The 25,511-nt window shown below is 51.8% G+C and overlaps 1 protein-coding gene across 2 annotated transcripts in view; it reads right to left on the reverse strand.

Annotated features, from left to right (window-relative positions):
- The window catches only part of LOC143825814 (inactive phospholipase C-like protein 2), a 35,068-nt gene extending 13,921 nt beyond the window's left edge, over positions 1–21,147 (reverse strand). Inside the window, exon 1 of one of the 2 annotated variants that reach the window (XM_077314145.1) lies at positions 20,933–21,138. In XM_077314145.1, coding sequence (XP_077170260.1) covers positions 20,933–21,112 — 180 coding nt within the window. In that variant the 5' untranslated portion in view covers positions 21,113–21,138. Of the gene's footprint in view, positions 1–20,932 lie in introns of both variants that reach the window. The other variant, XM_077314146.1, reaches the window with a different exon arrangement.
- Positions 21,148–25,511: the final 4,364 nt, after the last annotated feature.

Genomic DNA, 25,511 nt, shown 5'->3' on the forward strand with positions numbered 1-25,511 from the left:
AATCAATATTTATTATGACAGCCCAAGACCAGCAAATAAGGATAAATTCCAGTATAAATATTCCCCGGTAATCCAAGACCGCTAAAATATTAATGGTGGCCTACATGAAATATAGATGCAATCCATAAAAGGAGCAAAGGTAATACTTAACATAGGCTACTGGAATGCAGTAAAATCTTTCCTTCCCTCAATTAGTCCAGAGGCTTCTGAGCCTAGAAGCCAATTGTCCAAACTTGGCCGCTTTAAAAGTTGATTCTTTATTTCTATCCGAGAACTGCCCCTTCCTCTCTCCAACCCGGCCCTTCTGTTTGCTCCTTAAGGTGAGCAAAGTTAGCAGCTGTGAGTCTAACACCTGGGGCTGGGAGGGTGGAGACATTTGCGTTCCCACCAGCCAAGGGTGTGGTGAAAGTAACTAGCCCAGACCACAAGCAAGAGAAGTTCAGTCAATTGCACATCACAACACAACCGCAGGTTTATCTGAAGGGTTTGTCCCAATTCACCAAGTTCCAAAAACGTCACGATGAATCTGCCTGGGATACTAAATACTCAGTGACGCTTCCGTCCTGCCACCCAACTTAAGATGGCACACGCAGGGCTCCCAGGTGGTTTCATAGCTAGGCAATGACCAGAGCCCAGACCCACTCAACACATGCCTTCAGATTAGCCCAAGACAGGGTGGAGATGCCCCGCTGGTCAGGCATCTGGCTGACAGGTCCCACCTAACAGGAGAACAGCAAATGCTTGTTAGGAAGCTGAATGCTCGCCAGTTAGGATGGAAAAAAACACTCTGCGCAGGCTCAGAGGCTGCCTCATCCTTGCTAACGTGGCACAGTGTGTTCCTGAAAATGGGTTCCGAGCTAGAAGCCCTGGCTGTTGAAACCATTGGCTCCCCAACATGGGAGGGTCTCTGCCCGGTGGCCTGCTTCATGGGTGAGGATCATGGAAAGCCACATGAGCTGACTGGAATGCCAACAGAGGGAATGAATGAATGAATGAATGAATGAATGAATGAATGAATGAATGAATGAATGAATGAATGAATGAATGAATGAATGAATGAATGAATGAATGAATGAATGAATGAATGAATGAATGAATGAATTTGAGCTGATGACGCAGGGGGATTCCACAGTGAAAAGCTGGGATGCCCTCTGGCTGGACCCTGACTCTACGCTACCACTTTGCTGGCCCACCAGGAGGTAAGAAAGGACCCTGGGAAGGGAGGAGAGAGGATACCCCCCAGAGCTAGGTAAAAATGGAAAGTGACAGAGAGGAGGGGGTGGAGGAGATGAGTCAGGCGCCATGGTTACATAAAGTACCGTCTCTACGGTTACCGCGGGAGGAAGGGGAAATGGTTGGTTCTTCAATTGACACAGGCCTGGGGGTTGGGAGGGAAGGATGCTGATCCCAAAGGGCTGGATTTACGGATTCCACAGAGCACAGGTGCAAAGCTGACTTCGGACAGGTGTAGGCTGACAATTCAGCATTGCCGTGGCAGCGTGTGCGGAATCTAAGGGTGCACCAGGATGCCACACCAAAACCCAAGTACTCCTCACATGGAGTCACACAAAAGGACCGCGCCTCTACCTGGCCACGTGTAAAGTAGATCACCCTAGTGGGTATTCCTGGCGGATCCTCATACATTTGGAAGTAAGGCCCAGGGCAGGAGTGGTCAAACAGTGGCTCTCCCATGTCCATGGACTACAGTTCCCAAGGGCCAGTTGGCAGGGGCTCATGGGAACTGTAGTCCCCAGGCATCTGGAGAGCCAGTTGGGCCAGCCCTGGCAGAGAGAATTCTCAACATGGCAGATTTGGCTTCCAAGAAACTCTGCAACTTGGCGCCTCCCTTTGGAGAAGACAATCGTGCTTATTCCCACCGTCCCCTGTGGGGCCCTTCTGAGCCCCATCTTGACTCTCAAAAGCAGCCCGACCCTGTCAACCAGCGGTCCTCAACCCACAGGCTAGGACCCTCAAGAAAGGCCACCTTTTCTGCTGCTCGTGTGCTCGTGTAGCGAGCATGAGCACCATGCTTCCTGTCTCCCCGCGCATGAATGCGGAATACAGCAGTGGGGTGGCGAGGAGAGGTCATTCAGCAGTGCGACACATCCCTCCTTGGTTCTGACCCTTGCAATGTTCCTTGCTAGGTAGTCCTCCTGGTGTTCAGCTTGCGTTTCCTGCCCCCAGTTCTCTTGGTCTGCTGGGCTGAAAGGTGGAAGACCACTGCCATAAACACCTCACGGCAAAGCCCCCCCCCCCCAACCTAGCAATTCCACCTCAAAATTCAGCTTGCCAAGAGGACACGGACATGGATCTATAACTCTCTATGATCTCTGCATGCAAATATGCTGGTGGTCCCTGGCCCTAAAGAAGTTCCGCCAGGCCGGACCAGGGCAGAGAAGGCCTGGTGGAACATCTCTTGAGTGAGATCAGGGCCCTGTGGACTAGCTGGCCTGTTTGGTGCCTTCCAACTCTATCATTCTAAACTTGAGATCCTAATCACTGTGGGATTCCCTGCGTCATACCTAATTTGGCTCTTGGTAAGGAGCACACAGTATGCTCTTGGGCAGCTGATGTTCCTTTCTGTGAAGCTTGGACAGGAGGGGGTCACCATGGGGCAAACACAAGGCTCTTCACCTATACTGCCCTCCCTGGCACCCCGAATCTGGGAGACCCGGCTTCAAATACCCACAAAACTCAATGAATGACCCTCTGTGAGACACCCACACTCCAGGGATTTTGTGAGGATCAAAACAAAGAAAGAGAATCACTCATGCTGCTCCAAGTTCCGCAGAGGAACACTGGGATAAAACATGTTCTAGATCTCGGAAGCCGCCTCCTCTTACCTCCCGGCAGGTCCTGTAAAATTAAACAAGTCTTCTTCCAGTGAAATCTCACCATCTGTGCTGACATATTATTACGGAGGGCAGCGCATTAATAATGATGAGCAATCCCTCTATGCGGTCTGCATTCTCCGAAGGAGCGTGCCTGTAAAGACCAGGTGCCCAGGCCCACCACCTCCAACACGTCCTGCTGGCCAGACATCTGGCTGTCTGCTTTTAGAAACAGTCTGCTGGCCTAAATTATAGATCTTTTGGTCCGCTGCACAAAGCCAGCCTCCCCGTCCCCGACTGTGCATGCTGGATCTCAGGACAAAACAGAGGTCATCCGACGGACAACAGCGGGAAGGGAAGGCCGGCCAAGGCCTTGAGCTGGTTTGCCAAAATGCCGCTGAGAACCAAAGCCAGGCAGGGTGGCCGAAAGACACGGAGGCAAGATCCACCACAGGACGGAAAGGGATGAAAATGACACATTCCTGCAAGGCGGGAGTTTTCCTAGAAGACCCTCCCTGTGGATTGGGCACCCAGAACTTTAAAAATTTGCAGAGAATGTAGGTAAAGCTTGTCACCAAACAGTTGACCTCTGGGTTAGTCCTCGAAGAAGTGCGATTTTAAAATAATTTTTAACCTACTTTAGTAAAACGAGTTCTCCAGCTTACAATACCAAGCGGCAGCCGCATAATACCTTGTCAATTAAAAAAACGCAGTACGTATAATAGGATATTTAAAATAACTTGCAAAGAACGGAATCCAAACTCATGTAAATTACAGCACATGGGTTCGCAATGTTATTTCACCTATTTTTCCCTTAGAGAGCAATTTCATCAGATATCGTTCCTAGAAACCATCTTTTCAAATAAGTTCTCCGTTTTAGAAATACGAGGATTCTGTTCTTCTCCCAGTTTATATGTATCATTCCGATAATAGGTTCATTCAATTAGTCAATAAGTCTCCTTGATACTATTAAACCCAATATTTAAATGGGGAGACATCTTTCCATTCCAAGTTTTGTTCTTGCAGCTGCTGACATACAAAGAACTATAGAGAGTTGATCTTGATGCGTTTCAGCTAATTCCACAAAACCATTTCAGGTGTCACCGGGATCGCTATTTCCAAACTAGCTGTTCGAATTTTGATCCCACTGTGCCGACAGGTAGAGGCTGTGGTACATTCCTACCACATATGGTAGAAATCTGTTCTTTCTATATCAGACTTTTCAAATTTTTGACAGTGGAGGGACCCGTGAAATAAATTTTCAAGCTTTGAGGACTCCCGGAAGTGATGTCAGCTGGCCACGCCCCCTGTCACGCCCCCAGGAAGTGATGTGTCACTGGAAATGCCATCACGGCCTGCCCTCCTTTTGCTCCCCCTCACTTTTACTACTACTACAGCAGCCCCGCGTTGGCTTGAAATAAGGGCAGGAGCTAAGGGGACAGTCCAGCCCCCCCCCATACCAAAATACAACCAACTTTCCCCACTTCGGTTTTTACTCCCACGGCCTAACCACCGAGCCCACTGGGCAGAGGCAGCCAGTTAACCAGCATCATAATAACCCAGGAGGTCACGGTCTCAGTTTGACACTGTGGCTTTTTCTCTCAAACAAGGTTATGAAAACTTACAGCCAGAGAGGTGCTCACTGGAGGGGGAGCAGCCGGAGACAGAGCAATAGTCAGAGAAGGAAATATGCCTTCTGCTCCACAGCTGGTTCTCAGCCCCCTCCCCAGTTCTCCACCCCCTTTCCTTTGGATTAAACAAGCCAAATCTCACTCTTGCAACGATCTGCTGATTTCTGACCCGATGTGCTCATGCAGGGCATTGGGCATGCCACATTTAAATGTTTTAAAAATGAAGATCTGGGCCCAAGCAATGCCCAAGGGGGGAAAAAGAATTCTGCAAAGCAAAGAGCAGAGCAGAGCCACGAAAGGCTCCTCAGCCTGGTTGATTCCCCAAATGAAAAGAAAAAAGCTGACAAAAGACTGTCTCCTATGAGTTTTTTAATAAATCATCATCAAAATGTAGACTGACAAACAACCGTTTTCATTCCTTGGAACTTCGTCAGTGATTCCTTCTGTTTGTATATTTCGAATCACTGACGAAGTTCTGAAGAACGAAAACGTTTGTTTATTGGTCTATGTTTTTATGCTGCCTGTCTGTTGTCCTTGTGCACAGGCTGAATAATGCACTTTCAACAGACTGTCCGTGCACTTTAGCCATCCTTTGCATGGGAATTTTGCCACTCCACACAGTAAAACCCAGCTGCAAAGTACACTGAACAGGGACTGACTGTGTGTGAAAGTGCCAATGAACATGGGGTGGGGGGAGGGGGACAGAGTCAAGAATCGACTCAAGCATTTCCTAGAGGGAGACTCCGCCACACGCTTCCTCCCCCCCCCCAACAACTGAGATGAAGGGCCAGATCCAGACCGCTGTTCCTGAGGAAGTTTATACAGAAGGAATACCCTTTCCTGTCTTAGGAAACAGCAGGTGCTTTGGCTCGGACCAGGGAGAAGAATAAATAGGAACCGAATGCCCGGAAGGAGTCATTATGTCTTGCTCAGAGGAGGAACTGTGGCTCGGGAGCATTTTGCCTGCAGAAGACTCAAACCCAACATTTCAATTTGGAAGCAGTGCTGGGGTGGGGGGAGGGGAGGAGGATCCTCTTCCTGACCCCTGGAGTTGACAGGGCAGGCCCACCTGGGTCAAGGGGATAAAGCCACTTCAGAGAGCTCCAGAAGGGTCTGAACCAAGGGAAACCAAAGCTCACCAAAACCAGACATGCGTGAAGTTAAGTCAAGTTGGGGATTTGGCTATTCATTGACTTTCTCCCAAGGGGAAACCCGCCATTCACCTCTCTAGGCCAAGGTCACTCCTCCAGCACCCATGGCAGAAGGAGCCTCCTATGTTTATTTATTTATATTTATTTATATGTGTATCATTTTACATGGAGCTGCCATTCACCTAATCGCTACATGGTTCTGGCTCATCCAACCTGTGAAGATTCTCCTGGAGTTCTTCTCTATCAGCCTTGGTTTTCACCATCCTGAATACTTTTGGGCCATCTACAGACTTGGTCACGACGCTGCTTACCCCAATATGAGATCATGTATCAAAAACCAAAATAGCACCGGTTCCAAACCGATCCTTGTGAGAGCCCACCGTTTCCTTCCCCTTGTATATTGATTCTTACTCTTTGCTTCCTATTGTCCAACGAATATGTAATCCATTTAGCTCCATTCTAAATTGAAAAGCCCCGAACTCTGCAGCCTTTCCTCATGGGGGAAGTGCTCCAACCCACTCATTACCTTGGTTGCCCTCCGTCTCTGTAATGCCCTTTTTGAGACACAGCGACCAAAACAGCATGCAGTATTCCAAACCACGGCCACACCGGGGAGTTATATTATTAGATGTTTTGTTTTCAGTCTCCTTCCTAAGAATCCCCAGCACAGAGTTTACCTTCTTCGTTGCTGGGGGAGTTGGCCTTTTCATTGCACTTGCTATAACCCTAAGGCCTATTTCCCTCTCCATTTCGACAAATTACAACAACATGTAATCCATACCAAGACAGGACCTTTTACCCCGTAGTGGATAGATTTATCCAGGAGCCCTCAGTGAGGCGCTTTTTGAAAGTCCAAGTATACAATGCCTACCCGGTTTGCTGTTATCCGTTTTCTCAAAAAGCTACAAATGGTTGGGGAGGCCAGACTTTGTTCTGCAGAAGCCATGCTGATCTTCCTTTGGCAGGCCTTGTTCCTCTAATCATTCTATCTTTGATGCCAGTTTCTGCTGATTTGCCTGGGGGCAGACGTTAGTCTAACTGGCCTACAATTTCCCGATTCCTCTCTGGACCTGTTTTTAAAAGCCAGTGCAGCATTTCCTACTGTACAGTCCCCTAGTACAGTAGCTTATTTTAATAACAAGCAACCTAAACTGGAGAGTGGATGAAGAATTTCACATCTGAGTTCCCTAAGAGTCCTTGGGTGTATGCAGGCAAGACCTGGAGACTTATGGCATATCCCCAAGCCTTCTTAAGAGAACTCAGAGAAATGATATCAAAATTAGAGTGAGATTTTCTGCCCAAGGGAGCCTGGTGGCATATCAAAGACTTAGTGGAGTTGAAGCCTGGGTGAATTACAACCCACTTGACTGGCTATCTTACTTCTGTTCCCTTCGCACATTTAGCAAAGCCCAGAAAAAAACTTCTGGCTTGGTAAATCAAGCCGCCTGAATGCCACAAAATTATTCCCTTCGCTTCTTACTGCAACAAACAGACCTGTTGACCTCTGTGGGTTTTGAGCTTCAAAATTAACAAGGCGTTTCTCACCAGCGCTAAATGGGGATCACTCAAGGTCCGTAGCCAGATGACCAATGCCACAACCAGCTGCATCCCTTCAGTGGTCGTGGGGGTGGATTTCAATCAAGGTTCGCCAGAGCTCAGCTTCAAAACTGCCTGTAAAGCAACCAAGCTGCAACCCGGATATTGTGAGGCAGCGATGAAGAGGTCAGAGAGCCCCTGGTTAATCACCGTCCCCTCAAACCCCCCAATTTTGGATTCAAGGGCTTGGAAGATGCAAAAGCAGATTGCCTCTGAGCTGGTGCAAAGGGCACTGCATAACAACCCAGCTTCCACCCTTCCTCTCCCCCAATACACGCAAAATAAAGGGGAAGTCCTTGATTTTGCTGCTAGGAAAATCCAACATCACAATGGCAAGGCAGGACAATCAGACAATCTGATATGGATGACTCCTCACAGGCATTTTGTGTGTGCAAAGTGACTTTTGCGAGTGAAGTGTCATGAATAGTGCCTTAGAGTAGGACCTGGGAAACGCAGGCTCAAACCCCCATCTGCCCTACAGGCTTGCAGGGTGACCCCGGGCTAGACATGCACCCTCGGCCTAGCCTGGGCCCATTGTGCACATGTTGGATGCTTCAGTAAATTTTCCTGTTTTGCACAGGCAAATCCAGCTACAAAAGCACACTGAAAGTGTGTTCTCCAACATGTGCGGAATGAGCTCCCTTGCAGGAACGAATTGAAGAGAGAACAATGTAAGATGTTGAGCCGCCCCCCCCCCCCCAACTCCCGGGGGAGGACGGCCAGGATATAAATGAAGTAAACAAACAAAAAAAAATCAACCCACTTTGTTGGAATAGCAAAATTCTCCTGATAAGGAGGATCTACAGAAAGGCTCAGGTTTTTATGGTGCTCCGGACCTCTCCCAAAAGGAACGCCTGTGGCACGATCTCTTGGAAGACTCATCTGCATGGCCTTTCCCCCTCCCATGAAAGAGCCTTCCTTTCCGGTCATTCTGTTGTAAAAGGTTGGTGTCTTCATATCCTTGCCCCTCCTCTCTTCCTTCCTTTTGAAATCTCTTCTGAGGGGGACATTTTGCTGCTGAGCTCTCCAAGAGAGGGGCTCTGTTTTTTAAATGACACTCTGAAATATGTACCGCCTGCCTCTCCAGGTTACTTGGCTGGGACACAGTCACGGTCCTGGACAGAAAAGAGCCAAAGTCTGGTGGCACCTGAAATACACTCGAAATTTGAAGAAATGAGCAGTGACTCATGAAAGCGCATATCCAGCAACAATTCTATTTCTAGTCTTTAAAGTGCTCTTTTCATTGAATCATAGAACCACAGAGTGGGGAGGGACCCTACAGGCCATCTAGTCCAGCCCCCTGCTCCATGCAGGATCAGCCTCAAGCATCCAGGAGAAGGATCTGTCCAGCTGCTGCTTTAAGCCCTTACTGTGTGTTCTCTCCTCTGCTGCCAGCAGGAACTGTTCCCTGCCCTCCCCCAAGTGACAACCTTTCAGATACTTAAGGAGAGCCATCATGTCCCCTCTCAGCCTCCTCTTCTCCAGGCTGAATATTCTTGAGCCCATCTGCCTTTCCTCACAGGGCTTGGTCCCCAGGCCCCAGATCACCCTCGTCACTCTCTTCCATACCTTCTTCTACCGTTTCAGGCAGAATAACAGGGCGACCCATCCTGGATAGATCTGGCAAACTAAACCCCAGTTGCACAAGTAAGTACCCAGCAGTGGTTATTTGCTACAAGCGCTAAATGGAGCCTCCATGTTCACAGGCAGTATACCCTAGTAAACCACATGCCAGGAGTACGGTTACGCTAGAGTTTCCAGGTCCACTAGTGGGGAATGGGAGGTAGGGTTGCCAACTCCAGGCTGAGAAACTCCTGGAGATTTGGGCTGGAACCCAAACCCCAAAGTATCCATTTTCCCCAAGGGAACTGATCTCTGTCATCTGGAGATGAGCTGTAATTCCAGGGGATCTCCAGGACCCACCTGGAGGCTGGCACCCCTAGTCCAGGCCGTCACCTACTTGCTGGCTTGCAGGCTTCCCAAAGCCGTGGACCGGCTATATTGAAATTGCTGTCGAAGCAGACGGAACCTGAGTCGGACCCAGCACGGCAAACGCTTTCATTTTGCAGACACACAACTGTGTCTAAGCAGCCCTCCGCCACAACATCGCAAACCACAAGGGACAGCCACTTCCATGTTTGCTCCATTGCTCACTCCGCATTCGCCGCCCTGCTGAGCTTTCCCCGCCCCTCCAGAGCTCTCAAAAGCCTCCCCCCTTCTTGCTTTTATGCTTCATCCTTGGCGTGACACCTGCTTGCTCAAGACCCCCCCCCCCGCCCCCCGGGAGCATTCCTTCTTGGTTCCTTTTCGGCAGAAAACAAGACCCTGCTAATGCACGAACCCGTCTCACGGTTCCCTCCCCGTCCTTCTATTCTGAGCGTGCTGTGTCGAATTCAATTGCGTGTGTAGAGACGTAATTGCAAACAACAGGAGAGATACAATACAAACAAAGCCCTGGCCGTGTTGCCAGAAACGCACGCACACGTGTCCCAAGACACGTGTATATTCAGCAGTGGGGAACAGCCTTGCGTAGCGAAATGGATCGTTTGCTAATGTTTACAAGGCAATTACACCCTTTAGGATGCCAGCCAGGCAGCAGGTATATAGTAAAAGCAATAACAATCTGTACTGGAAGGAAAACAATAAAAGAAATAGGCAAAAATATATCTAGCACACTGGCATTCGAGCGGATAGGAAAATAAAGGGGGGGGGGGAGATTGCAATCAGTACATTTACCGGTCCTGTAGAGCAGAGAGGTCAGAGAATGAGTCAACACGCCCAGCGTGTAGGGTGATCTGAGTGGGTCCTGAATCAGAAGAACACTGTGGCTTGGCAAAGCCAGAGTTTTTATAGGTTTGGGGGGAAAGTGGGTTGTGCTGAGCTTGTGGTGGGGGCGTGATAGAGCCATGGTGGCCGCAGGATGGCATTTCCCACGGGTAGGAAGTTGGAATATGGCCTAGCCAGGTCTGGAAACGGGTGTTAATGGGTCTATACCAAAGGAACCATCATGTCAATGGGTCTGTCTATGGAGGTGGGGGAAGTGATTTCCCCTGGCAGATTGGCCTAGGGTGGGTCATAGGTATAAAACAAAGGAGCCCCTAGGCAAACAGGAAGTTACCAGCCACTGGATCAGCAATACAATGAGGGGGAGGGGGAGGAGAGAAACTGAGAAGTTGGACTGGATGGACCATACGCCAGATCCAACATGGCTTCTCTTCGGTGCTGAATTAGCCTGTGGAATTCACTGACCCAGGAAGGGGTAGTGGCTAAAAACACAGACAGCTTCAAGAGGGGATTGGAGAAAGATCTGGAGCAGAGGCTCATAGTGGTTATTAATCACGAGGTATAGAAGGAGTGCTATATCTAGGGCGATGAGGCTGTGTGTTCTTGGTGCTTGGGAGGCAGCGGTGGGAGGGCTTCTGGAGGTCAGGCCCCACTGGTGGACCCCCCAATAACACCTGCACGACACAGAAGATTGGATTGGATGGGCCATTGGCCTGATCCAACATGGCTTCTCTTATGTTATTATTGGGTTGCCAACTCCGGGTTCAGAAATACCTAGAGATTTGAGGGTCAAACCTGGGGGAGTTAGGTCTGGGGAGGGGAAGGGTCTGGGTTGGGCGTAAGGCCATGCAGTCCACTTTCAAAAGCAGCCACTTTCTCCAGGAGCAGGGGGCCAAATGTTTCAAAGCCAGCTTGGTATACTGACTAAGCACTTCAGCCTCTGATCTGGAGAGCCAGGTTTGATTCCCCACTCCTCCACATGCAGCCAGCTGGGTGACCCTGGGCCACTCACAGTGTTCTCAGCCCCACCGACCTCACAGGGCGTCAGCTGTGGGGAGGGAAAGATTAGGTAATTGTAAGCAGCTTCGAGATTCCTTTGGCTGGTCAAAAATCGGAGTGCCAAACACAGCTCTTCTTCAAATAAACAAACAGCAAGACAATGCATGTAGCCTGGAGCTGAGTTGCCATTGCAGGAGAGCTCCAGCTCCAACCTGGAGGTTGGCAAGACTAGGCGTGCCCACTTTTCCCCGTTCAAGGCCAGAAAACACCTCCAAAAGAGCTGCCAGTGACTCAAACACACAACCCTGGGAAAGGCGGTCTGCTCCGGCACACGGCGGGTTAGCATGAAATTCGAACGGGATCAGCACAGCACAGGAGGAGACGGTTTTGCGAGGCCAACCGTTGTCCCCACTTGATCCACTGCAGCCAGTTCCCAAACTGGACCCCGCCCCCGCTCACCAAAGCATAACCTTAGAAGGGGCTGTGCTTCCTTGGCCAATTAGCGGCCAGCGACGGAAAGCTCCGAAAGCCTCCCAAGCCGTAATCTCGAAAGTCCCGATGAACTGATTTGTTCCCGCATGGCATTAATTTGCTAACAAGGACTGGGAGGAATTTTCACCTTCCCTGCCAACTGCTAACCTCTCCCCCTCCTTCGCTGCCCAGCCTTATCTCTGTTCCCCGCTGGGGTCCCAAGAACTAAAAGGGGACCCGAAAACACATGGGCAGAGGAGCCGGGCTTAGTGGCAAGGACAACCGAATCGGAAAGGGGATCAAGAGGTCACCCCCCGCCCGTGTCCCAGCACAACCTCTCCGACTGGCCGAGAGCATCTCTTCGACAGCAGTGAGGACCCAGCTGGAGAACCAAACTGTGTTCACCTTTTAGACTCGAACCCCTTTCCCCGCCCCCTGTGAGACCTCTGGCAGATGCATTCTCCTCTGTCTGATCTCTGCCACTCCATCCCCTAGAGCCTGCAGCCTTTCCTGATGGGGGTAAGACCGGATTTTCTCTTCCAAGAGCTGCAGGTGGTGGTGGTAGGGAGAGGGGGGGGACCGGCTCTCTGCAGGGAGACGTCAGCTGTCGCTCGCCGACCGGGATAACGTGCGTCAGTCCGCACGGTGACAGCAGTGACGGACAAGCCATTTGGGGCCCATTTGTGAAAACGCCTTTTAATTAAGCCATCGACGCAGGCTGCCTGCGCGGACACTGAGCCGACAGTCCCCGGCTGTGGATTGGACAGCGCTCCCTTTGGGGACGCTCAAGGGTACCTCTCGTGCGTGCCTCGGTTTGGATTAGATGGGCCGTTTTCTCCGGAGACCCTTTCAGGGCCTGTTACCAGACTCTGGAGTCTGAGAGAGGGGCCAGCCTAACAACGCCTCCAGCTCCGTCCGAGAATCACAGAGTCGGAAGGGCCCCTAAAGGCCATCTAGCTCAACCCCCCTGCTCAATGCAGAATCAGCTGGGTCTCACCTGGCGGCCCCAAAGGCAGTCGGACTCTTTCAGGATCAATCTCCCATCAGCAAAGCGAGAAGACCTTCGGGGGGGATCTTTGCATGGGAGGAGGGCTGCCCTGTGAGCAGAACAGAAACCCTGGAGCCAATTGGACAGCTCTGAGACAGCAATTGGGTTCACACCGAGCTGTTCTCCTGCAGATTGGAGCCAACATCTGGGCAGTCCTGTCTTGTCTTGGGCACATCAGCACTCCCCTTTCAGATTTATTTAGCAAAGCTGCACCCCAGCTCTCCTTCCCAGAACTCAGGCCTGCACGAAAGGGCTGGATTTTGTCACCTTTCTTGCAGAAGTAGGTTAGGCTGAGAGGTTGTGGTTCGTGAGGTTGAGCCAGGATTCGAACACAGGTCTCTCTAGTTGAGGGGGGATGCTTAAGCCATTCCACCATACCAAACAGTGACCTAGGTCTCCGTAAGGAGGGCTCCCGGCTATCAGGAGAGTAGATACATGGCAGGCCCCATTCTAGGGATTTAGGAACACCAAGCAGGATGCCTGAAGTCTCCTCTCTTCGCATTCATACCTTCCATCCAGCAACTCATATTCCCATCCCACCTTCCTGCATGTCCTTTCCCCACCGAAGAAGGGGAGTTGGTTTTTATACCTTTCTTTTCTCTACTTTAAGGAGTCTCCAAGTTGCTCACAATTGCCTTCTCCTGCCCACCAGAAGCTGAAGAAATTGGTTCTTCTATGCCACTTTTCTCTACCTGAAGGAGTCTCAAAGCGGCTTCCAATCTCCTTCCCTTTCCTCTCCCCACAACAGACCCCCTGTGAGGTGGGTGAGGCTGAGAGAGCCCTGAGATTCCTGCTCAGTCAGAACAGCTTTATCAGTGCTGTGGTGAGCCCAAGGCCACCCAGCTGGCTGCATGTGGAGGAGGAGCAGGGAATCAAAACCACAACACCTCTACACCTGTGGGGCTGAGAGAATTCAGAGAGAAAAGTGACTGCCCCAAGAGCAACCAGCAGGCCTCATGTGGAGGAGGAATGAGGAATCAAACTCTTCACCACAACACCACGCCAGCTCTCAACGGTACGGCTGGGGGTGCGCCGATGGCAGCCACCCTGTGGTTCAGACGTGGGAGTTGTGGCTGTGAGGGTTCACAACTCATGGCTCTGGCCACACGCATCCACGGAGGGGGGGGTGCTGCACAGGGCCCCGGGAACTGTGGGGCCCATAGCATGTGCGACATGGATAAACCGTGAGTGCCCGGCCCTGGCAAAGGCCCTCCCTTTTGCAAAAGAGCCGAATTAATCTCCCAGCAGTTCAGTGAGACCCAATTAGCCTTTTCAAATGCCTCCCTCCAAGACACCCCCCTTCCTTCTCCCACCCCCCCCCCCCCGTGCACAAGAAAGGCCTTGCATGCGAGGAGGGAGGGAGGGGGGGTGGGGAACCGCAGCCCACACACCCTGTATTAATAGCGCCCGAGCAACCGGGGCTTAAAATAGGCCGCGAGGAGCAAGGAGGCGAGTCTCAGCTGACAGCAACCTATTCTGTAGAAGAGCAACTGTGACGCAAGAACAATTTAAAAGGCCGCTTTTAGCAACACACACACCTACGGTGGGGGGGGGGGAAGAAACCTTCTGTGCGGCCGGCGCATACCCACGCACAGGTCAATGCTCTACGAGGCGTGCCACGGCTTTACGGAGCCGCCCCAAACAGGGCACCTTAAGCAGGGGCATATGGCTTTCATTGGCGTGTAACCCTTGGCATCTTCCGCAAAACAGGGGGTTCGTTTCTTTCTTGGAAAAGGATTTTGCCCGGGACCCGGAACAGGGCTCTTGTGGCACTAATGAGGAGAAACCTAAATTACACCCCCCCATGCGAAATCTAGCATGTTTGCATTTCCGCATTCTGAATTTTATATGTCATTCCCCCCCCCCTCCCCCAGGCCCGCATGTAACTTTTTCTTGATATGGAGAACTGTTACCCAGTGACAGAAAAGAGCAAGAGTCGGTAGGGCCATAAAGACTAACAAAATTTATGGCAGGGGAGGAGCTGTCACCGATTGCGGATCTGAAGAAGTGAACCGTGCCTCACAAAAGCTCCTCCCCTGTTACACATTGTGCCGGTCTTTAAGAAGAGTTGGGGGTGGGGGTTACACCCCACTTTTCACTACTCGAAGGAGTCTCAAAGCAGCTGACTATCACATTCTCTTCCTCCCCCCACAACGGACACCCTGTGAGGGAGGTGAGGCAGAGAGAGCTCTGACAGAACTGCTCAGTAAGAACAGCTCTGCAACTAGCCCAAAGGCCACCCGGCTGGCTGCATGTGGAGGAGTGAGGAATCAAACTCGGTTCTCCTTAACCACTCCACAATGCTGGTGCTCCTGCACTAGTGCTGTTTTCTATCACTACAGACAGGCAAACATGGATACCTTTCTTGATTTATGTTCTACAATATTCTTAGCAAAGTCCTTCTCAAAACTGCAGCTAAAAATGCCATCGGACACAGGGATGCCTTACACACAGGGAGGAATGGGTCTTCTAAGGTGGAGATTTCACATGGGCTTGTTCGAAACACCATTGGCCAAAAGGCTCATATTTGTTGCTCATTCATTCATTCATTCATTCATTCATTCATTCATTCATTCATTCATTCATTCATTCATTCATTCATTCATTCATTCTGTTCACATATTTATACCCCACTTTTCCTCTTGGAAGCAAGCGGCTTACAAATCATAACAGAACGACGGCAGAGTTTCTTAGAGGAAACACTGGCTCCTGACCCATTTCAGTCCAACTTCCAACCTGACCGTGGGGTGGAGATGGCTCTGGTCACCCTGCTGTTGTTCCTAAATCAATGCCTAGCTGACGTGGGGGTTCAGGGAGCAGCTCTGAAATGGCTGCGATCTTCCCTCCGAGGAAGAGGACAGAGGGCGGTGCTGGGAGAGAGAGCCCTCCAGCGACATGCCCTTGTGATGCTATTTGCCATCCACATGCATCCCCTCACCCAACTGATCCAGAGTTTCAGGCTACATTTGCTGAAGGACAGTCATCTGTCAACACCCCCAGGTTCTCCAGCCGGATGCCTAGAGAACATAGCCAATTAGCTCAAGCGTCGTCCGCTGAAGTTGAGTCCAGCTAAGACGGAGGTCCTCTGACTGGGCCAATATGCCCTAGATGGGTGGTTTCAGCTCCTGCCCTTGACGGTGTCCAGTTAACTTTGCTGACCGTCAAGAGTTTGGGTGTGACTTCGGACCCCTCCCTTTCCATGGAGGCCCAGGGCACAGATATTACACACCTGGCCTTTTAGCATCTTCACCAGGCACACCTGTGCCCTAACAACATCTGTCCTACACACATGATCCATGCAATGGTCACCTGGCTGGACTGCTGCACTTCACTCGACCAAGGGCTACCCTTGAAGCTGCACTGGAAACTCCAACTGGTTCAGAGTGCAGCAGCCATCCTCTCCAGGGGGAGTGATCTTGGTCACCCGGAGATCAATAACGGGAGATCTACAGGTGCCTCCCTGACTTGAGGAACCCGGGCTGACCTAATCTCCTCAGAGCTCAGAAGCTAAGTAGGGCCAGCCCAGGCTAGTACTTGGATGGGAGACCACGAAGGAACACCAAGGTTGTGACGTGGAGGCAAGCCATGGCAAATTCACCACCACTTCCCACCACCCCTTCCGGTGCCACCTGGAGGCTGGCGATCCTACTGCCTTTCCCCTATAACTCCTGGCTCCCCCAAGCGGGTTGCTTCCAGGGCCCCCTGCCCCGTAGCAGCAAGAAGAGCGGAGCCAGCCCAGCCGGCCCGGGGGGAGCGCTGCCTTGGCCCCGCATCCCAGGGACGGCCTTGACTCCGGTAAACAAGCCCGAAATAGCCTCCGGGAACCCGAGAGCCCCTCGCAGCGGGGGAGGCATGGCCGGATCCTTCAAGGATACTGATAAGAGGCCCTGTTTTGAAAAAGTTTGGCTCTTCTTACACGAGCGGCAACAGTCCTACACACCGCTTCCTGCAGAGCACCTGGGCTGCCTTCTCCAGGATTGAGGCTCAGTTCAGACATTAGGAAACACAGTCTTTTTTTCCCCCGACGGGCACGGAAGGGTGTAGCTGCTGAACTTCCGCGCTCTCCCCCCTTCTCCCCAATTAATTGTGGCATTTGCATGTGGCCGCCTTCGCCAACGGGGGCTTGCTTCTTTCCCGGCAAACAGAAATTCTTGACCGCCGTTCAATCCTCATTAAGAATCCGGGTGCCTGGGAAAGAAACCTGCCCTCCTTACCAAAGCGTCCCCGTTCCAGTTAGCTAGAATTCAACGGGGCACCATGGCAGAGGGGAAGAATGCAGGGGCCCAGCAATGGACTTGTTCATGACAAAGAGGCCTGGGTTCAAATCTATCGCTTTCTACCCCAAAGCCTGCAGGGTGAGGGTAAAACCGACAGAAGGGGACCACGTGGGGTTGTCAGCACTGGTTTGGTAAATACCTGGAGATTTGGGGGGGGGGCTTGGGGCCTGGAGAGGGCAGGGATTAGGAGAGGGGGGTCAGCAAGATGTGATGCTGTATAGCCTCCAGGGGAACTGGTCTATGTAGTCAGGAGATCAGGTGTAGAAGTGGGAGATCTCCAGGCCACCCCTGGAGGATGGCAACCCGAGGACCACATAGGCCACCTTGTGGCTCTAGCTTGTTATTTATTGTGTTTATATCTCACCTTTCTCCCCAGCAGACACCTGAAGCGACTTCTAGTGTCCTCCCCCACTCCATTTTAGCCAGGGTGATATAGTGGTTAAGTGCGGTGGCTTCTAATCTGGTAAATTAGGTGTGGTTCCCTGCTCCTCCTCATGAAGCCAGCAGGATGACCTTGGGCCCATCACAGTCCTGATAGCGCTGTTCCCCCAGAGCAGTAACATCAGGGCTCTCTCAGCCTCACCTCCCTCACAGAGTTGTGGGGAGAGGAAAAGGAAGGTGACTGTAAGCTGCTTTGAGACTCCTTGGGGTAGAGAAAAGCAGGGTATGCAAGCCAACTCTTCTTCTTTCATTTTAGCCTCAAAACAACCCTGTGAGGTAGGTCAGGCTTGGGCTGTGCGACTGGCCCAAGGTCCCCCTGTGAGCTTCGATGGCTCCTTGGAGAAGAAGGACCGGATTAAAACGCAGCCACTTCCCGGTTTGCTTGCAATGTCCACATGCAACCAAGATGCTGCTCTACAAGCCAATAACAACCCATCCTGGGCGGGAGGGGACCAGATGCTGTGGCAGCCGGGTTGTGCATGCGCGGGTTGATGGCGGCCAGGCAGGGGGCGGGAGGGGGAAGGGAGGGAGCGGGGTGACTGCGAGAGCAAGATGGCTCGGCTCTCCAGCAGGCAGCCAGATCTGATGACTTTCAGCCTAAATTTATGCCTATAATCGCAGCACGGAAAATGTCAACAGAGTCCTCCAGGGATTTTCTCGTGAACTTTGCGACAGAAGTGGGGGGGGGGGGGCAGGGAGACTCTTGTCACTTCCACAGGAGAATCCCTGCAGAGACAGAAGAGAGGGCACAGCCAGCTGCTGGGCAGAGCGGGGGAAACAAGGAGAAGTCAAATGTGTCTTGTTGGGAATTTCCTCCGACTAGCTGCCTGGGATGGCCGGAAAGGAGCAAGGGATGCTTCCATTCGCATTCTGCCACTGCTGTTCTCTTAATCTGGGATTGTTGTCCTGGCTGCTGGCAAAGCACAAAGACAGAGCGACCGTCCTGCAATGTGGAACGTCTCCGTTTTCAGCCTCTTCCTGAAGCCACGGAGTCACCGCCTCTCTCCCCGATGGGGGCTCCGATCTGCTGAAATGTTTCTCATTCTTGTGGTTACCCGTTTCACAGCCTGCCGGGGAAGGGCAGGCTATGAAAATAAAATTGCTCTTTCTTATTATTCTACAGTGGCTCACACTGTTCTCTCCTTCGTTTTACCTGCACAACGACCCTGCGAGATGGGTTAGGCCGGGAGTGTGTATCGTCGGCCTGAGGCTGTCCAGCCTGGGAGTTTAACCTGGCTTTCCCAGATGCACCGCACTGGCCGTAGGAAAAGCATCAACCCTCCCCACCAGCATGCCCGAGAGAATGCTACCGAGCTATTTGATACAACGGTTGTAAAGAGCACGACATCCTAACGGCAGCTCTCCCCTGACCTGCACGGTCCACGCCAGCCTGATCTTGTCAGATCTCAGAAGCTAAGCGGGGGCTAATATTTGGCTGGGAAGCCACCCAAAATAACAGGGTCATGACACCTCTGAACATTCCTTGCTTTGAAAACCCTGCAACAGGCTTTCTCAACCAGGGGTCTGTGAAACCCTGGGGTTTCCTGATAACCCTGGAAGGGTGGAAGAGCATTCATTTTTATGCATTTTAAAAAAATGTTGAACATTTATCTGCCCACCCCCCCAATGGCCAATGATGGGCTTGGAGGGGGTGGGAAGAGGAAGGGCCCCCGGTGGGTGTGTGCACAGCTATGCTTCCCAACCATATTCTGCATGGATGCGCCAGTTCTGGGGTTTCTCAAACCCTGGAGAATGTTTCAGGGGTTTCTCGACAGTAGAAAATTGAGAAGGACTGCCCTACGGGGTTACCATAAGAAGAGTTAGGTTTTGTATCCCGCTTTTCACTAACAAAAGGAGTCTCAAAGCGGCTGACAATCGCCTTCCTTTCCTCTCCCCACCACAGAAACCCAGTGAGGCTGAGAGAGCTCAGAAAGAACTGCTCTGCGAGAACAGCTCTGACAGGACTGTGACTAGCCCAAAGTCACGCAGCTGGCTGCATGTGGAGGAGTGGGGAATCAAACCCGGCTCGCCAGTTTAGAGGCCACTGTTCTTCACCACCACACTAAGCGGGCTCTCTCGACAACTGTGAAAGTCAAGCAACATCTAAAGTAACCCCAGATCCCCTCCCAAGTAACCACACGGGAGATGCTGAACTTGCACACCAGGTGCGAGTATGAAAGATACACACACAATGATCAAGGGGTACACATACAGTGTGGTGTAGTGGTGAGGAGCGGCAGGCCCGTTTGGAAAGCTGGGTTTGATTCCCTGCACCTACCCCACACAAAACCTGCTGGGTGACCTTGGGCCAGTCACAGTTCTCTCAGAGCTCTCCCAACCCCATCTATTCCAGAAGGTGTCTGTTGCGGGGAGAGGAAGGGAAGGCGATTGCATGGCCACTCTCTCAGGTAAAGAAGAGCAGGGTTTAAAATCCAGCCATTCTTCTCCTACCTGCACGGACCACCTGTGCCGCTGCTTGGCCCTGTTCATACCTGTACGCTTTGAGAAACCAACATGGGACAGGGCAGTGATGCTGGAAATAATTATAGGGAATGCACATACAACCTGCCTGCAGTGTAGACTCGGTTTTTCTTTCTGTACGCATCGTGTAATTCTCATGCAGCATTCAGCCACGCAGAGAGCCCAAGATGTCATTCAGACCCTGGTTTCATTTGTAAACCAAAAGCCCCTTGGCTCTTTCTCATAGACGCCTGCCTACCCATGCAGGGTGTGCAAGGGGCCATGGGTTAACAGGTCTCCTTGATACGTCCATCACATGATTGCTACAATATCAAGTGACAACTTGCAGAAATAGGTCACCACCAACATAAAAGCATCCCTGCCCTTTCAGCTGCCAGAGGAGTCAAGTGTTCCCCGAAATGGGGTACGGTTGCATATGTGAACAGGTGGCGTCTCACCCGCCAGTGTACAAGTTTAAGGGCACGGGCGCCAGCCACGTGGCCAGCCACGTTAGCCAGCCGCAGCAAAACAGAGCAGGAGTCCACAGCTTCGCTTTTGGCAGCATTCCCTCCGACCCTGCCAGTCTGTTCTCCGCCCATTTAAATATAAATACCTCTGCTCAACTCCCCACGCACCTGATGAAGTGAGCTCTGAGCCACAAAAGATGATAAAGGGACCGATTTTGTTAGCTTCCAGCCAGGTATTTCGCCCCAGGTTAAAAAGCATCAATGACTCTGATTACCAGAAACAGGGAGGGGGTGCACGGTGGGATCTTTAAAGTTACAGGGGACAGGGGAGAAAGCCCCCCTCTCCAAATGCCCTTCTTTGCAGGACTCATCCCCAATAGTTTTCCAAGGAGAACTAGATGGGCAGTTTGATGCGGGGTTAGGGGTCTTTGGGCTGCTGGTGAGAAGCGTCATTGGAGCTAGAACTTCAACAACCAAATCCCCCCCCCCAAAAAAAAAGATCTATTCACAGCACCACACTTAGGAACAGCCAACGAGAACGAGAGCGCTGCAACTCTGAGCATATGCAGAATGCCGCTTGCACCCCAGGCCAGAAACCCCTCCGGAGACATTGGCAGGCAGGCATCACAAGACATTTTGGGGAGGGGGAGGGGGACGGGGAGGGGGGTCGAGGCCGGAGGGAAGGAGGGGGGAGCTCTTTCTGTGGATCGCAGGGGGGGGCAGCTGGGTTTGGAGAAGGTCAGGCGAGGCCAGGGATGGCTACGGGGGGGACCCACCTTCATGATGCCGGCGGCGGGGGCGGCGCGGGCCGGGTCCCTCTCGGCCGAGCTGTCGCGGCTGCCGCTGGCGGAGCCCCCCGAGGCGGGGCGTCGCGGGCTGCGCGGGCCGGCGGCTTCGGCGGGGGGAGGCCGGGGCGAGGCCGGCGGGGGGAGGGCGCCGGGGGTCCCGTCCGCCATCCCCCCCGCGCCGCAGCCCCGCAGCGCCTGGCCCAGCGGCCGCCCGAGCCCGCCCGCCCGGCGATGCGCTGCGCTGCGATGCGCCGCGCCTCTCTCGCCCCTGGCCCAGCAGGCAGGCAGCGCACCGACCGGCCGGCCAGCCAGCCAGCCACAAGGCGCCGCCGCCAAGCCGGAGGGAGGAGGGAGGGAGAAGGAAGGAAGGAAGGACGGTGGGCCGGCCGGGGCGGCGCCAAGGCGGAGCGCAGCCCCGGCCCCCAGCCCAACCCAGTCGGCGGGATAGAGGGATGGGATGGGCCCGGGTCCTGCCCCCCCCCATGTCCCTTTCGGCGCAAGGCTTTCGCCCCGATGGACTCCGGACCTAAGCCGAGGAGTCGGCTTTATACCCCGCTTTTCGCTCAAGGCGGCCGACAGTCGCCTTGCCCTCCCTCCCTCGCGAGGTCGCTGGGGCGGAGAGCTCCGGGAGAACAGCTCCGAGAGAACTGGGACGAGCGCAAGGTCACCCCGCTGGATGCACGGGGAGGAGTGGGGAATCGAGCTCGGCTCTCCGGATTAGAGGCTGCGGCTCGACTCTGGAGGTCCCAAGGCTTGTGGGTCAGCCCGATTGCCATGGCCAGCATCCCCCTGTGTCCCCACAGGCCACGGGGGGTGGCCGCTGCCTGTCTCGCCCTCGCGAGCCCCGGTATTCCTTGGAGGTCTCCCGTCCAAATAGCCAGTGTAGCTTTGGAGATTGGCCTATGCTTATGGAAAGTCGCTCTGTGTGGGCTCAGTCATTGCAGCGTACAACATTCACGGTGTGCAACATTCAAGGAGAGCCTGCGCGGCCCTGTGCAGCCAGCGGGGTGACCTTGGGCTTGTCACAGTCCTGATATTTCTGTTCTGACTGAGCAGCCCTGTCAGAAGCCCTCTCAGCCTCACCCACCCCACAGGGTGTCTGTTGTGGGGAGAGGAAAGGGAAGGCGACAGTAAGCCGCTTTGAGACTCCTTCGGGGAGAGAAAAGCGGCATATAAGAACCGACTCTTCTTCTTCTGAACAGGACAAAAGTCTCGTGTAATTTATAAACCCTTCCTCGATTTTAGGAGAGGGACTGTGGCTCAGTGATGGAGCATCCGCTTGGCATGCAAAAGGTCCCAGGTTCAATCCCAGTTATAGGATCATGTAGCTGGTGGTGGGAAAGACCTCGTGGAGAGCTGTCTGAGTAGACAATATTCACCTTGGGAGACCCAACATCTGATGCAGAATCAGGCCGATTTATGTGTTCACATGACTGGCTGCTTAGCAAAGACACAAGTGTCTATTGCAAAAAAAATTGTGGCAGGGTTAAATCTGGTGACATTCGGTTGTCATCGGAATGAGGTTTTAAATTATTTTAATGTCTAATAATTGAATTATCGTTGCACTGTGACTGTAAAATGTCCCACTATATTTTAAGCTTGTACACCACCCCGAGATGACTGGCTTGAGTGGGGCGGTATATAAATTAAGAAGTAAGTACAAATAAAGGCATAGCTTGTGTATAGCTCACCTCATCCGATCACACCTGCTAGCGTCATTTGGCATCTGAAATCGCTCCGTCCGTCTGTCCGTCCGTAGCAGGAGAAAAGAGTAAGGGCCCAGGAGCCCCTTAAAGACTAGCACGATTTGTGGCACGGCAAAATTTGAGTCCAGGGGCACCTTTAAGACCAAGGTGTGAGCTTTTGTTCCCCTCAGCAGCTTTCGGGAGCTGCTGTTTGATCGTCAAGATGACCTGGGAGACGTTAGGTGAGTGATTCTCAACCTGGGGGTCAGGACCCCTTTGGGGGTTCAATGACCCTTTCACAGGGGTCACGGCAGGGCAAGCAACTTGGCCGGGGTGTGTGTGTGTGCCATCTACACAGCAGCCTTGCGGGGTAGATCAAGAGAGCGTTCGTCTGTCTGGAACAGCGGAAAAGAACGAGATCGGCATGGTGGGACAAGAGGCAGAACTGAACTGAGAAACCCCGGGAAAAAGGCCTGGCCGCTTTGCTGAGAACCGACATGGGTCCACAGAACACCAGCTGGACTCGGAAATGCCTCCACCTTCTAAAGGGCTTCATCGGTAGCCGACGTGCTATGCTGTTCCGGACATTATTTTCAAAATTCAAAACAAAGTCGGCTTCTGATTGCACAGGGAGAAAAAAAAATCTCTTACTGGGGATTAGGGGCGATTCCGTCCTGGCTGCAACACATGACTCCTTTTTATTTGAGAGCAAAGGAGATAATCCTGGCTTCTTTGCCGTCATCTTTTAAATGCACCCAGGCATTTTTTTTTTAAAACCAGAACATGTTCAGCATTCGGAGTGCTTGATTCCAAGAGGAGAGCCAGGGTAGCACAGTGAGGGCAGCATTTCCCCAGGGGCTGCACTGATGCATTTCCTTGCACTTGCTTGTTTCTGAAGCTTGTTGGGGGTTAAAAGTGAGTGATTTCAATGGATCAGAGAGAATCCGGTGCTTCGGGTGGCTTCTCAGCAGCTGGCGAACTGCACAGCACAAGGCTGGTCTTGAGCAGGTCTGTCTGAGTTGAGCACCCACAAACAAAGACCCTGCTTAACTCTTTAAGCTTGGAAGCCTCTCTTTGGGGCTGAATAGAGACTAAAAATCCAGGGATTACATTCAAAATCTATGCAGTTCGCAGTAAAGCCCCTAACACACACACACACACCTTGAATATCCCATCCTTCCTCCAAAGATCTTGATGTGCATTACCCCCCCCCCATACACACACACACACACACACACACTCCAGTCCTAATACTGTAGCCACAACATAACAATGTCTGTCAGTGCCCAAAGAATGCTTTGCAACATCCAGGTAAAGCAAAGGACTCTCAGGTGTGAACTCTCAGGACATTCAAAACCGAGAGCACCATCTGGTGGACATACCTAGCATTGAATTTGGGAAACGGAAATGGGTCCCCCACTTTTTGGCAAAAGAACAAAAACAAAAGCTCATCCCTTGAATAAAGCTTTTTTGGGCTTAAAGGTGCCACTGGATTCCAGATTAGTTTTGCTTCCTGATGAAGAATTCTGTGGGGCCTGAAAGCTTCCTGTTTTGTGTTATTTTGGCGGGTCATACTAAAACATGTAACCGAGAAGTCCTGATTTTGGGGATTATTCCAGGCATGAGTATGTCTGCGGCCTTTGCCTTGAGCGCCACCAAAAATAGGGGACTAAGAAACAATCGCTAGTCTTTTCAAATTATAAACACTCAAGTTTTAAAAATCTGCCTGTTATTGCTGCTGGAATGCAAACTCTCTTGTAAAGCAGAGCCCCGAACAAAAAAAGAAAATTCAAAACAACTGCGCAGGGAAGCTGTTAAATGGAGACAATCTTTTATTGGGTACAAACATCTTCTAACCCATGATTATTTCATCAAAACAAGGCTCGCTTCCCCCACACGCTGTGCCTTTTGTTCTAAAGGAAATCTGAATGCCGCTTTGTAAAACACGTCGCTCGCAGCGTTCTCCCTTTTTCCAAATTAAGGACGGAAATGTATTTCTACTCCATAAAAAGACCTTGTCGCATTTCAAATGAAAACTTAATATACCGTAGAAACTGTAATAACTTGGGAGATACGGTTTTCTAAACCAGTGCAATATTTGGAGCTTTTTGATCATGAGTCCACTCCTCCAGGTGCAGTCCACAGGTGCAATCCTCTTGTGCACACCTAGGCCCCATTCATATTGACAGGCTCTCTAACCCTGGGATTGGGTGTGTACTAGGGGCCAAGCCCATTGCATTCAGGAATACAACTAGATTTGGGGGGGGAAGCAGTATGCAGGACCGGGACAACTGCCCTGATTGGGTGTGAAGCGCTGAGTGACACTTAAGCTATGAGACCAGCTCCTCCTCCAAGGCCTTACCAGAAATATATAGTGGAACCGATAGCCAGGAGATTCTGGGATTGTCTGGCAGCCAGGCAAGAGGTGTTCAGAGATGGTTTGCGATTGTTTGCCTCCGAATTTCTTGGAGATCTCTCATCCAAATACTAGCCACCTCCGAATACTTCCCGAGACCGGGCTTATCTGGGCTGTTTAGGTCAGGATATTATCATATCCCCGGTGAATATATTGCTATCTGCAAAAGGAAACAGAATCTGGCTCTTGCTGTATCCTGTTCTGTGACCGGCCTTCCAAAATCCGTTCGCATTCCAGGCTGCATCTGGGGCTTCAGCCGAATGTGCTCAATTCCACAACAGAATTCACTTCCCCCTGTTTAATTATGGCAGCTTTGAAGTCCCAGAGTTTTGCTACTGTGCAATGTCAACCTGGAGCCATGCTCTACCCCAACACTTTAACGTGTCACTCGGAGGGCTATTTGTTTACAAGCCGCTGCGCAGGATTACAGAGATGGTAAAATAGGGAAGCCACACAGAGGACTGTT

Source organism: Paroedura picta, chromosome 16 (genome assembly GCF_049243985.1).
Source record: "Paroedura picta isolate Pp20150507F chromosome 16, Ppicta_v3.0, whole genome shotgun sequence".
NCBI lineage: Eukaryota > Metazoa > Chordata > Lepidosauria > Squamata > Gekkonidae > Paroedura > Paroedura picta.